A 14,914-nucleotide genomic window follows, 5' to 3' on the forward strand; every position below is an offset into this window, starting at 1 on the left:
AACAAGGTGAAGCAGAAGAGATTAGCCTCTATTAATTGTGGAAGCAGACGCAACGTTTTGATGCTCTCCTGGAGCCAAATTGCCCTTAATTTTAATAACAAAGGCGCCCAACGTACCTTTGCTAATTTCTCCCCATCTTCTCTTTTCACCACTCGGTCCTGGGTTGAATCCACCTAAGTGCAACAAGAAAGCATCAATGTTTGCAGCAGGAGCCGTACATTCTGGGACTGCTCGGATAACACCAGTCCCATCACCTGGGAGGTTGGTTGGAACAAACCAAGGTATGAGGTGGATGAGTGTTTTATTTCTTCCTGTGCAAAGCCTCTCTAGCTTCCTCTGCCCTCTTCCCTTCTTAAACAGCTTCTACGTCCAAAACAGATGCAGTCCAACGTCAGGCCGTAAGTCAAACACTCACCTTGTTTCCCAGTAACATAAGGACCACGTCTTGCTTTGCATATTCGTTGATTTCTGTCAGCCAAGCCTAGAAAGGAACAGGACAATCAGAGGTCACAGGAGCAACATACCGAGATACCGAGATATTTTCCAAAACCAGAGCTATTGTAAGGACTTGCCTCTCCTCTCTCCTCAAGAAAGCAGAACTATTGAAAAGCAGGCATTATTTCCAAAGGAAACCTTTATGGGGAGAAAGTGATAGCAAGGAAAGCAAGGCAGGATCTGAAGTTCTCACTCAAAAACCGTTAGGTTAAACATTGCAGAAAACCCCTCCCCTATGCCCAGTCCAAGGCGAGCCAATCCACAGGTGCGAAGTTGTGGGAACTTGAGCTGAGAAAGGTGATAAGAAGTTGTTCTCAGGTGCCGTTTTGCCCATTCCCTCGTAACTGAGACTAAGCAGATGGCCCTAGGGCAGGGGTGTCCAAACTTGGCAACTTTAAGACTTGTGAACTTCAACTCCCAGAATTCCCCAGCCAGCTGGCTGGGGAATTCTGGGAGTTGAAGTCCACAAGTCTTAAAGTTGCCAAGTTTGGACACCCCTGGCCTAGGCAATTCCCTCCCCCTTCCTTTCCCAAGAAGGTACATCAAAGTGACAGGAAGACCTGATGCAGGAAAGAAGTTGCAAAGGAGCATCGAAGCCTCACCCTACCCCGCCAGAATGGCAGCGTCCCAATAAGGATCTTAGGGACCTGAAAGATATTCCAAGAAATCATACAGCAGGAAAAGCTCTCCTGGTGTCTGCAGTCTTCATTTATTAACACAGGTGACTTACGACCACAATTGGGAGCAGGATTTCAGTCACTAAGCAATGTCGTCCTTGTGAGTGAGTCGTCATGCGACTGAACCCAATTTCACAACCATTTTTCGTTAAGAAAATCACTACAGTCATTAAGTGAAGACAAAATATCACATGTGACTGGAGGAATGAAACACTGGTTGTGCTTGTTTCTGTTGTTGTTATTATCACAAGCCCCAGCATAAGATTTTTCAGTAGAAAAGTCTTGCTTGCTATTGTGCTATATCACATTTTGTTTCTAGTATCAAAAACTGGTTTCGGGCACACGATGGTGCTAAAGAGTCAATAACTGTGGTGGGAAAGAAAGAATCAGCATTTGCTTCAAGGGGAAGCTCCGATTCCTATCATTAAGAGTGGATTTAAGACGAACTTTCAAAGAAGTATCATGCACAATAAGAAAGTGCGTGGGTGGAGTAAACAGATTTGCACTTCTCCGTTTTTAATCTCTCTTTGGGGAAGAAACTTGCGGATAAGCAACGGGGATTGTTTAGAACAGTGTTTCTCAACCTTGGCAACTTGAAGATGTCCGGAGTTCAACTCCCAGAATTTCCCAGCCTGGGAAATTCTGGGAGTTGAACTCCGGACATCTTCAAGTTGTCAAGGTTGAGAAACATTGGTTTAGAACCTCTCAGAAGCTAATGTCAAAAATCCTCTAGCACAGCACCATGTATTTGGCCATCAAGTCTTGAATTAAAATCTCAAAAAGAGAAGCCCTCGTTTTCTCAAGCAGTCTCCTTTTCTGTCAATCAACCCTGTCGTCCTCAAGTTTCATCAAAAACCCCAATCTATGTTTCCTCAATTTAGCAGGATTTGAAGACCCATCGCAAGGAAGAAGCATCGTAGCAACTCCCAAACCAGCCAACCAACCAAATTCTAGCACTTAGCAATAGCCCTTAAACTTATATACTGCTTCAAAATACTTTATAGCACTCTCTAAGTCTCTGAGGGCCAACCTTTGGCACTCGTGCCTGAAGTGGCACGCGGAGCCATGTCGTCTGGCACGTGCAGCATCGCCCGTTCCTCTTCCGGGTTTCTGGCGCGCATGCGCACACAACGATCAGCTGGCCTTTGTGCGTGCGCCAATGCCAGAAACCAGAAGAGCTGGCCTTCCATTTTCTGGCGTGAGCATGCGCGCTGGCCAGCTGATCCAAGCATGCACATGTGCGGCAGTAATCAGAAGACTTGCTGGCTGGCCCGCATGTGCATGCCGGAAACCAAAAGTTCATTTTCCGGCCCCTTGGTGCACGTGCCCTCCCTTTTCGGCACTCGGTGTCAAAAAGTTTTGGCATCACTGCTCTAAGCGGTTTAGCATATTTCCCCCAACAATGTGGGTGTTAAGAGTCAGATTAATGTCAGGATACCAAATAACAGTCCCAATGAAATCACAACTCTGAGGCCTGGAGTTTCCTCAAAGTAATACAATAATACAATACAATAGTAGAGTTGGAAGGGACCTTGGAGGTCTTCTAGTCCAACCCCCTGCCTAGGCAGGAAACCCTATACCGTTTCAGACAAATGGCTATCCAACATCTTCTTAAAGACTTCCAGTGTTGGGGCATTCACAACTTCTGGAGGCAAGCTGTTCCACTGATTAATTGTTCTAACTGTCAGGAAGTTTCTCCTCAGTTCTAAGTTGCTTCTCTCCTTGATTAGTTTCCACCCATTGCTTCTTGTCCTACCCTCAGGTGCCTTGGAGAATAGTTTGACTCCCTCTTCTTTGTGGCAACCTCTGAGATATTGGAAGACTGCTATCATGTCTCCCTAGTCCTTCTCTTCATTAAACTAGACATATCCAGTTCCTGCAATCGTTCTTCATATGTTTTAGTCTCCAGTCCCCTAATCATCTTTGTTGCTCTTCTCTGCACTCTTTCTAGAGTCTCCACATCTTTTTTACATCGTGGCGAATGCAGTATTCCAAGTGTGGCCTTACCAAAGCCTTATAAAGTGGTCTTAACCCTTCACGTGATCTTGATTCTCTCCCTCTGTTGATGCAGCCTAGAACTGTGTTGGCTTTTTTGGCAGCTGCTGCACACTGCTGGCTCATATTTAAATGGTTGTCCACTAGGACTCCAAGATCCCTCTCACAGTTACTACTTCCCTTTCTACTACTACTGAGCAAGGTATCATCTATACTGTACCTGTGCATTTCGCTTTTCTTGCCTAAATGTAGAACCTTACTCTTTTCACCATTGAATTTCATTTTATTAGATAGTGCCCAATGTTCAAGTTTGTCAAGATCCTTCTGTATCTTAAGGTATTTAAGGTATTTACTTAAGGTAAGTAAGTTATTTACAAAGTAATTATTTATTAGGAATGCCATATTAGCACAGCTGGTGAAAACCCAATTGTTGAGGTTTTCCCCACCCAAATCAAAACCCAAAGTTTTTGCCTCCAGTTCGCACGTCCATCACACGATCCAATCAGGTCGCAGTGCTTTGGCCCACGCCTTCCAAACACCTGGTAGGGATGTCCTTGGCTCCCGTAGGAAAGGATGTTATTTCTATCTCCCCCTTTATGTTCCCACAGCAGCAACCAGCTTTGCTGTGGCAGCCCTGAAGATTTCCAAAATGTTTCCAGGGCTGACACTGGGTCCTTTTACCGACCTCAGAAGGATGGAAGGTTGAGTCAACCTTGAGCCGATCAGAATCGAACTGCTGGCTATGGACAGAGCCAGCCTGCATTCTAACCACCAGGCTTCTTGGATATGGCTGCGTAACATACGAACCAATCCTCCTTGGTCACTTAATGTGGAAATTCACAGCTCATAAAGACTCCGCGAATTGTAGCAACACAAATTGTGGTCCGTCAAAGATGGCCAATTCACACATCTCCCTCTCCTTACTTAATGGTGCAGCTGTTCCCCCTTCCTCCGCAGCTGAGTTGTTACTGCATTATGAAACAAGCCGCCCTCTTTGCTGAGTTCCAACCCATCGAGAAAAATTAGCAAGCTACCGATGTGAAAGTTATCACCAGAAAGGACTTCAGAGGATGCCCGATTGTTATCCCAATAGAGATGCTGATCTTAATGGTCCTTGACCTACTCCCCATATGGCAGCTTCTGAGCTTCAACCCTCCAGTTCATCTTCTTCCTGTGCTTCATTGCAAAACATGGTTTCTGAAATCTCAGACTTATGGAGGGAAAAGGGGGTGGAGAAGCCCCAAATCAGAAGCCCTTCCAATCCATCTCGTTCAAGAGAACATGAAAGAGTTTAGCAGAGAAGAACTTGGAAAGCAGGCGAACCGTCCAGGCGAATCCTGGCATGGCCCCTGGGATTCATCCTGAAGGGAGAAGGGGGTAGCTTCGCTCGCAGTTCACCCCTTGCCAGAAAAGCAGTAAACGCCACCTCTGATTGGCTCTGCCCCCCATCTATTTTCTGCCTCCTGAGCCCCAGTTGATCGGGAGGGAATGGGGATTTTGCAGTATCCTTCCCCTGTCATGCCCACCAAGCCACGCCCACCAAGCCACACCACGCCCACCACACCACGCCCACAGAACCGGTAGTAAAAAGTTTTGAATCCCACCACTGTATAAAACTAGGCGCGAACTTGGGTGCCATCAGAAACCACATTATACCGTAACTGTAGTGTTGGCAGAGTAAGATTTATCAAGTCCTCCCAGATTTAGCAGGTGTTTTGAGATGCTCCACCCAACCCCAAAACCGACACTTAGCCTGACCAGCTAGTCTTTCTTTGGGGGGGTGTTTCATACCCGGGGGTGTCAAAGTGTGAAAGGTCTGAGCTTTTCACTCAGAAGGAGGACAATAATATACCCATCAACATGCTTTCCCATCCGTGTCTCTGAATCTCTTTGAAAAATGTACAAGTAGAGAGAGCATTCCAGGCCTCGGTGTGACAGAATTATGTTTTGTTGTGTTCTTCCCGAGTTTTATTGAATTAGAATTGCACATTCTATTGCTATTACTCATCTATGGGAGTGGAATGGCGATGGGATATAAATAAAAATAAATGAAAACGCAAATCTCGAAGCTCCTTTTTCTTCCTTAAAGGAGAGTCCAGTGAGTGAGCACATGGGCACATAGCCAGCACATTTGTTCTCAATGTGTTCCATACAGTTTTAGGAGCAAGTACGCGCTTGTCTCTCTACCTTACAACTGGAAGGTGTGTGGACTTCAATTCCCAGAATTCCCCAGCCAGCTTTGCTAGGAATTGAAGTCCACACACCTTCCAGTTGCAAGGTTGAGAAACACCAAGGCAAAGAAATGATATAAAGACTCGGGACTTTGTTGTCCATCAATACTTGGCTGGGGAATTCTGGGAGTTGAAGTGCAGACATGTTAAAATCGCCGAGGTTGTGAAACAGTGCCCTGAAACCAAGAGCTTTGAATTTTTATTGCCGTCCCTTTCCTCCTCCGTGCAACCAGAAGCAAAGCAAGAGACTTAATCCAACAAATAAGAACTACTGCCAACTGTCAAGCAGAGCCGGCTTATTTCCTCTGTGCAATAATGACTGTAATTAGGGGGCATTAGATGCATTTGCAATTTAATTTCTATGTAATATACTAGAAGACTGGGAGCAATTAGGGCTCCATTGTTAACTTCCTCCCTCGCATCTTCCCCCAAATACAGAAATGGATTGGAAAGAAAATGAAGGAAAATGATCTCCCGGAGAAGCAGAGGCAGACATTCGGAAGGTCAAACATGTCAGGATCAAAGCAGGGGTCTTGGGTGGCCCAGGAGAAGCCATATTGGCGGCGAGCCAGGCCTCATCATCAATCTTGGCCAAGAGGAAGGCCTGCCAGATGTGCAACTATCCCGCCGCGGCCTCTTGAACATCTGTTCCGTTCCAGAAAGGAGCTGCCTTTCATTTGCAGTCCTACAGCAAGAACCTTGGCTTACAATGTTAATGTTTTAATCCTGCCATGGTTTTATCCTGCTACTTATGGTATTGAGAGGCAGTTTGGTGCAGTGGTTAAGGTGCTAGCCTAGAAACCAGGAGAGTGGGAGTTCTAGTCATGCCTTAGGGACAAAAACTGGCTGGAAGCAGGGTTGTGGCTGGCATTGCTGCCAGTTCGCTTTATGTGCGCTTTGCGTCGGTGCCGCTTGCTTCGCTTGCCCGTGCGTGCGCCTGCCGCGCATTGCTTGCACATACACAATTGCCATTAAATTCTTCTGCACCTACGCAGAACATTATAAAATGACTAAAAAACATGCTGGCAACAGCATAGGTGATTGGAGAACCAGTTCCGGGGCGTGGCCAGCCTGCCGTCCGTACTGGTTCGGCAACCCAGTCCCAATTTCCACTAGCGGTTTCCTTGGACCGGTGCAAACCAGTAGCAACCCACCTCTGGCTAGGTGACTTTGGGCCATTCACGCGCTCTCTCTCACACCTAACTCACTTCACAGGGTTGGTTGCTGAGGGGAAAACGGGAGGAAGAAGGAGCATTGTGTACGTTTGCCACTTTCAGTTATTTATAAAGCAATAGGATAAAAATCTAATCAATTGATAAATATTGTAAGCCGCACAGAGAAATTTCTCTTGGTAGAGAAATGGTGGCGTACAAATTTAATAAATAAATAAATTTGGGCTGAAGAGTCAAGAGTCTTTCTGGAAGAAAGGAAAGCCTTGCCCAAATCTGAAAGAAACTGGCACACAAGACAGATTGGCTGCCCCACAGCCTTCCATCCAAGCCGCGTGGCTGAGTCCCCATAGCACAGGGGTGTCCAAAGTTGGCAACTTTAAGACTTGTGGACTTCAACTTTGGACACCCCTGCCATAGTAGACCCACTGCCAGCCGGCTGCTTTGGGTCTGGCCAAGCCTTCCGTGCAGACCACAGCTGTGTAGGGCTTCACATGAAAGAGCCCTTCTGACCCTGAACCCCTGGGGGCTTCTCACTCTCAGGCTGCACCCACCCACCCACCTGGCTGGGGCCTGCTGATTTGTGCAGCCGTTGCCGTTGCCCAGATGGTCCCAGAGGACCTGGGTGCAGAGCAGGAGTGGGTTGTTGCTGGCATTACTGCCGGTTCAGTGCGTGAAATTTTTCTGCGCATTTATTTATTTGCAAATGTGTGTATGTGCACATTTGCAAATAAATAGGTCTGTGCATGAGCAAAATGTTAACAAATGGAAATAAATGAAATTTATGCAATTAAAATGGTTCTGTGCATGCACAGAACTGAAAATCAAGATGGCGGCACCGTAGGTGAACCGATTTGGAGGTGTGGCAGACCTGGGTCACTGCCGGTTCCAGCGACCCAGGTTGGCAAACTACTACTGGTTCAGCTGAACCAGTCCAAACCAGTAGGAACCCACCACTGGTGCAGAGTGAGTCTTGCAAAGCAGAGTGTCAGAGTGGCCAGCAGCAGCACCGACTTCCATGGTGAGGAGCCCACAGGAGTTGCTGCCACCTGGAGGGGGAGCCCAGCCAAGACATCCACCGCCACCTTGGCCATGGTGGCCAGAGGGTAGAGCAGTGGCCAACGGATGGAACAGTCTCCTGCTCTCCCCACTCTGGCAGAGCGGCAGTGGGCAAGCAGTGGGCATGGAGCCAAGTACCCTCCCTTTTGGGGGTGGCAAGGTGCAGCTCTGGCCCCTGGAAGGCGCACCTGGCAGTGAGGAGCAGCGCGGTTGCCCAACACAAGAACCGCAACATCCCTTGCCTCCCAGCACAAAGCCTTTTGAAAAAGCCCAGTGCCCCGAGGCTGCTGCCCACCCCATCGGTGTCCTCTCTGCATATTGTGTCCTATCGCAAGTCAGAGGCTCACCTTTCAGCATGCGGACTGGCTGCCAGGACGCACGGCTAATTGTCCCATGTAGTCAATTCACCCGGGGCGATTTGTCCTGCAGCAAAGACGGTCCTCACTCTGTCAAGGACTTAAGAGTCCTCATCTGAAACGATCTAAGCCCCAGAGCTCACTGTAACAGCATTGCCAAAAAGGCATTAAGAATTGTGAACCTAATTTTGCGAAGCTTTTTCTCCGGTATCATTGTACTGCAAACTAAGGCGTACAAAACCTTTGCCAGGCAGACCAATCCCCGAATACAGCTCTCTGCCTGGAATCCACACTGTATATCGGACATCAATACAATCGAGCAAGTCCAGAGGTATTTCACGAGAAGCATCCTTCGCTCCTCTGCTCACAATAGAATCCCTTATGCCACCAGGCTCGAAAGTTTGGGCTTGGACAACCTGGAACTACGCCGCCTGCGGTCTGACCTAAGCCTAGTACACAAAATTATGTGCTACAACGTCCTACCTGTCAACAACTACTTCAGCTTCAACCTCAACAATACACGGGCAAACAATAGATACAAACTCAAGGTTAACCGCTCCAAATTTGATTGTAGAAAATATGACTTCAGCAACAGAGTGGTCAATGCCTGGAATGCTCTTCCTGACTCCATTGTTACAGCCTCAAACCCCCACAGCTTCAACCTTAAACTGTCTACTGTGGATCTCATCCCATTCCTAAGAGGTCCGTAAAGGGGGGCGTGCATAAGCGCACCAACATGCCTTCCGTCCCTGTCCTATTGTCCCCATTTATTTGTACTCATTTCCTTCGTTCATGTCCATCTTCATACTTATACCTGTTATCTTGTATATGTTTGATAAACTAAATAAAAACAAACAAACAAATAAATAAATAGTCTGGACAAAGCAGGCAGGGCCAGGCGGCTTCAGTCAATTGTCCTACATACACACACCCAACCCAAGACAAACTGCGTCTGGCAGCATTTCAGATCAAAATTGGGATCTGCTTATTGAGTCCTTGAGATTGAGAGAAAATTGCAGCCAAAGAGCCACCAGTGACCTCAGCATCACTTCGCTCTGTCTGGAGCATCCTGGCAACTGAAGCACAGGCTCAATTTTGCTGTATTTGGTTTGCGGGCAAAATCAAATAGCCAAAATAATAGTTGCTGCTGGGAAGCTCAAATGTGGTCGTCCTAGATCAGGGGTGTCCAAACTTGGGAACTTTAAGACTTGTGGACTTCAACTCCCAGAATTCCCCAGCCAGCCATGCTGGCTAGGGAATTCTGGGAGTTGAAGTCCACAAGTCTTAAAGTTCCCAAGTTTGGACACCCCTGTCATAGTTAGAAGGATGTTTGGGAATCTCTCGCTTGGCCCAAGACAGCAATAGCACTTAGACCAATGTTTCTCAACCTTGGCAACTTGGAGATGTCCGGACTTCAACTCCCAGAATTCCCCAGCCAGCGGCTGGGGAATTCTGGGAGTTGAAGTCCGGACCTCTTCAAGTTGCCAAGGTTGAGAAACACTGACAGACTAATAGTTGTCTCTGGGCCATTTAAAATGTCAAGGCATTATTTTCATATTGCCCCCAACCATCTGGGTCCTCATTTTACTGACCTCAGAATGATGGAAGGCTGAGTCAACCTTGAGCAGGTCAGGATCGAACTCCTGGCAGTGGGCAGAGTTAGCCTGTATTTTAACCACTGAGCCCACCAGGACTCATACATAGACAGACATTATGTAGACACACAGACATATATGTGTGCAAGCACACACACACAAATATTCTGCCCCCTCCTCTCTCCTTCCCCCCATGTACAGGTAGTCCTCGACGTACGACCACAATTAAATCCAAAATCTTTGTTGCTCAGCGAGAAATTTGTTGAGAGAGTTTTGCCCCACTTCATGACTTTTCTTGTCACATTTGCTAACTGAATCACTAGCGTTAAGTTAATAACACGGTTGTTAAGTGAATCCGGTTCCTCCCCCCCTCCACCCTGACTTTGCTCGTCAGAAAGTTTGCAAAGATGATCACATGACCCTGGGACAACTGTCACAAATGTGAGCCAGTGGTCAAGCATCCAAACATAAATCATGTGACCATGGGGATGCTGCAATGGTCATCGGTCACTTTTTTCACTGTAACTTTGAACACTTTCTATATCATCATCTTCTTTCAATGACCCCCATAATCCCTTGCGGGTGGAGTCTGGGCAACCGATTGGAGCTGAGTGTTTACTGGCCAGATGCCCTTCCTGTCGCCAATGAGGAGTTTTGTTCAGCAGATAAATTCTCATTGTGGCCAGTGAGGGAAATATCTGCCTCTACCTAGGATCAAACTCACAGCCTCCTGATTGTGAGACGAGAGCTCTACTTCTAGGCCACCTCGCCACTCTTTGAGTATGTACTATATGTACTGTTGTAAGTTGAGGACTACCTGTAGAGGAATTCTTCTCAACTAGATTCTTGCCTCCAACGTTAAGCATGCAAAGCTGCCAGCCACAGACACACACACCCTATTCCCCTGCATGTCACTCTTGGCACCTCTCTCTCCTGGGGGCCACCTCAGTAGACCTTAAGCTGCCGCCTGATTGGCACGTAACCCTATGAGTTGCAACTCCAATGGCTCTTGCTACTCGCTGAGGCTGGTTCTCCGATGGGCATCCATCCATCTGCTGGCAGCCCCCTTGCAAACAAGGCAGCGATATTTCTGCTAAGCATTTCAACAAATTGCTTTTTGCAATATACGCCGGTTCAAATGGGACTCCAGGAAGGCTTATTCCCGGCTTAAAAGGGCAACAGGCGACCCTCCTGCTGGCACCTGGAAGTGGGCTCAGGAAAACAAACAAACAGCTTTCGCATTCATCTTCCCCGGCACACATTTTTTCCCATTGATTCAACCATAAATCAACCCAGTATATGGGAGAATAGACATACAACGTGATTTCCTACACTAAAACTTTACCAAAGAGGCTCACTCAAAAGTATCCAGCTCTGCTCGGTCGGAAGAATAATTTGGGGTCCCAACTCAAGCCGGGGCTGCGCAAGAATAAATAAAATTGAGGTCCAGACAGCTGTGAGGAAAGAAGAAATATTTATTCCAAAAAGCAAAACCATTTGCCTTTAGGGGCAGCTGCAGAGAAATAGGGGTACAACAGCAGAGAGGAAACTTGTCCAGAGTGTGGAGGTGTCTAAGTGCTGATTTTAGGGTGACACTTGAGGGGCCCGTGTGTGTATGTGTGTGTGTAGGTATGTATTCTTGTGAATATGCAGTTCCTCTGGGAGACCTAATTTAATTAACTCTATTTGTGTTTGCAGACCTTAACCTTTGATCTGTGGATTAGGTCTGAGTAACTTATTTGGGGGTTTGAGGAAGTTTGAGTAAGAATTTTTTTCCTCCACTTGCTATTTTTACTGGATTACTTCAGTTTCAGCTTGACTGTCAACTATCTAGTCAAAACGCTGATTCTCAGACCATGGGGGAGTCTGTTAAGGTTTTAAGGGAAGATGGAAACAGTAGAAACAATAAAATACAGTTTGCTATAAAACTTCTCACAGCTCCTAGCAAAGAAAAAAAACTGCTGAACTCCTAGAGACAAAGAAAGTAGCTGGCTCCAAACTGCATCGCAGGCCAACTGGTCAAGGTTACTACTGCACCCTTAACCCCAGGGATGGGTTGCTCCCAGCATTACTGCCTGTGCGGTGCGCAAAAAATTCTCCACGCGCATGCGCATTTGCACCTAAAAAGGTCTGCTCTTGCACACGTTAGAAAGGGGGGAAAATTCATTTCTGCAATGAAGATTGTTTCGCACATGCACACAGCTGAAAATCAAGATGCTGCCGCCGCCGATAGAAGCAGTTCAGGGGTGTGGCAGTTCGAGTTATTACCTACTCGTCTGAACCAGTCCGAACCGAACTGGCAGGAACCCACCTCTGCTTAATCCACAATCCGCAGCTGTTGCCCTCAGCTGGCTGCAAAAACATCACAAAGGGAGACAAATCCCCTGCTAATTGAATGGGCACCAAAGAAGCACCCCCGGGAAAATTCTCCTTCTGGGAAAACTAAGGTCACAGCCATAACCCAGCTGGTGAAGAGCACAAAAACCATTTGTAGAAAGTTAGCAACCCCCCCCCCTTCCCAGAAGAATGAAATATTTTGAGAAATATTAAAAAGGCAGAATATTACTTTTCCCTGGATGAGAAATGGAGAAACATATTTTTAGAGGGAGAAAGCAGCCCCCACCTTCCTTAATAACCCTCAGCAGATGTCAGCACTTAAGAGAAAAAGAGATAGATAGCTCTATCCATAAGCAAATACTCTCACCCAATAGCCAACAGCGGGGGGGGGGGGGGGGAGGACCATTAAGCCCTAATAGGAATTGCCCAGCACCCTTTCAGAACACAAGCTCCTTCACTGCGTCCTCTTAGCAGTCCAAACTTCAAGCAAACCTAGGAGCTCAGACAACCTATAGAGCCAGCTATGACCCCTACATAAACCCTAGAAGGCCTCATGGGAGTCAACAGCCAATAAAATACATGTTCTTGCACAGGAACAGGAAGCTCAAGTGCAAAGCCCAAGGGAAGGTATAAATACCCCCCCTCACACTCTCAAATCCATGTGGTCAGCTGCCTAGAATTACCTGCATGCTTCTGCTTCATCATTAAATCCTCTTTCCAATCAGCCTCCAGCCTCTATCTTGTCTCCAGTGCCTTTCCCCGACTTGGAACTGAACCAGACGTGTTAGATATTAACTCTGTCTGATGTAGTTTCCAACATGGTTCAGGCGGGAACAGAGATTGAATCCTATTGGCTAAGAGGTCTGACAGCTCCCTATAAAAGGGCTGCTGTCAGACCAAGAAGTTGCTGGATTGTACAGACTTGTTGCATTACAATAAAGAGCTGTTGTTGCGTTAAGCCTGTGTCTGCCTTCTCACTACTTGATCTAACACTGGTGACGAGGGTGGGATTGAGAGGCAGATAGGCAAAGAACGAACAACGGGACATCCAGCAAGTAGATCCAGCCCGGAGTTCGGTGCGGCAATCAAGCTACCATTTTGAGCAGCAAAATTCGAATCACCTCAACCGAGAATGGCCATGCACACCCCGCCAACTCCGTATGACCCAGTGGCCAAACACTGGGAATCGTATATGTTACGATTCGAATGCTTCCTCGAGGCAAACGACCTCATGGGAGTCCCGGACACCAGGAAAATGAACCTTTTTCTGGGGTACTGCAGCAGAGAGGTTTTCGAAACCACAAAAGACTTATCGGAGCCAACTCCGCTCCAAGCGGTTCCTTGGGCGGCGTTGCAGCAGACCCTGAAGACCCACTATGCCCCCAAGCCATTGAGGCACGTTCGCCGCCACGAATTCAACATGAGAAATCAGAAGGAAGGCGAATCCATTAACCAATATGTGGCGGCACTGTGGAAGGCAGCGATTTATTGCGAGTTCTGTGACCTGGATGATGTAATATTAGACCGCATAATCTGTGGCGTGTGGGACATTAATCTACAGAGACATTTGCTTGCCAAATCAAACATGTTTCTGCAGATCGCACTTGATGAGGCCCGAGCATCAGAATCCGCAGACAAGTTCGTGGAAACCTTGCAGCATTAACACAACGTGCCGCAAACCGCACAGAAGCAAATGTGCGTCCATCCCGAGGGGACCATGCCCAGTCTACTTGCAAATTCCAAGACGCAACCTGCAGGCGTTGTGAGGGAAAGGGGCACATTGCCAAAGTGTGCCGGAGCGAATTCCCTGCCACCACATGACAGCCTATAGAGGACGCTCCTTGTGAGCTTGAAATAGACACTGGATCGTCCTTAACGATTATGTCTTGGTCAACCCTGAAGCAAGCCATTCCTGGTTTGAAGAAACGGCAACTTTGCACCTCAGACATCAGCCTGCGCGACTATCAGGGGAACCAAGTCCCCATCATCGGCCAGGGCACCTTCCGCATAAGGTTCAAGGAATTCCACACCAACCTTCCGGTGACCATGGCCAGAAACAAGCTGCAGAGCCTCCTGGGGCTCGACTGGTTCCAAGCCCTTGGTTTGGAGGTGACCGGAATCAACTCCATGAAAGAAGACGGTGCAGAGGCCATCTTTAAGAAGTTTGAGGACGTCTTCAGCCCCGGTCTTGGTAAGTATGTGGGGACGCCAATATCATTTAACTTGGGTCAGTCCGCATCTGCACGGACTATAAATGCACAATTAACAACGCGCTACCACAAAGCGCGTACCCTGTACCCTATATTCGCTAGGCCCAGGAAAAATCTTTGCTAAATTGGACATGGCGCAGGCATACCAACAGTTGCCTGTAGATGGCGCTACAGCAGAGGCTCAAACCATTGTGACGCACAGGGGTGCATTCAAATGCCACCGCCTGCAATTTGGAGTTAGTATTGCCCCTGGATTGTTCCAAAGCCTCATGGAACAACTTTTGCAGGGGATACCAGGAGTCGTCCCCTATTTTGACGACATCTTGGTATCAGCTGCAAACGAGGCGCAACTTTTAAAAAGAGTTCGAATGGTTTTGGCTAGAATTAGAGAAAAGGGCCTCCGGCTTAAAAAAGAAAAATGCAAAATTAATGTACCGAGGGTCGAGTTCCTGGGGTACATGATCGATGGCTCTGGGATTCACCTGACATCACAAAAAGTAAAAGCAATCCGGGAAGCCCCCACACCCCGCACGCAAACCGAGCTACAGGCGTTCCTCACGCTCCTTAATTTCTACAGCGTCTTTCTTAAACAGAAATCCACTGTTGCTGAACTGCTCCACCGTCTTCTGACCAAGAACGCCAAGTGGTTCTGGGGCCGAGCCGAGGCAGCCGCATTTGCCGCGATCAAGCGACTGCTGACAGCTGATTCCCTTATAATCCAGTACAGCCAGATCCTGCCACTGGTGTTAACCTGTGATGCATCGCCTTTCGGCGTGGGTGCCATCCTCAG

The 14,914-nt window shown here is 47.6% G+C and overlaps 1 protein-coding gene across 2 annotated transcripts in view; it reads right to left on the reverse strand.

Moving 5' to 3' along the window:
- Positions 1 to 14,914, reverse strand: part of RAB26 (RAB26, member RAS oncogene family) — a 214,351-nt gene that overhangs the window by 3,872 nt on the left and 195,565 nt on the right. For both annotated transcript variants that reach the window (XM_081965376.1, XM_081965377.1), the window contains exons 6-7: positions 416 to 481; positions 117 to 173 (exon numbers count right to left, since the gene is read on the reverse strand). In XM_081965376.1, coding sequence (XP_081821502.1) covers positions 117 to 173; positions 416 to 481 — 123 coding nt within the window. The remainder of the gene's footprint in view (positions 1 to 116; positions 174 to 415; positions 482 to 14,914) is intronic.

This window comes from Natrix helvetica (assembly GCF_964273705.1).
Source record: "Natrix helvetica genome assembly, chromosome: 13".
Classification (NCBI taxonomy): domain Eukaryota; kingdom Metazoa; phylum Chordata; class Lepidosauria; order Squamata; family Natricidae; genus Natrix; species Natrix helvetica.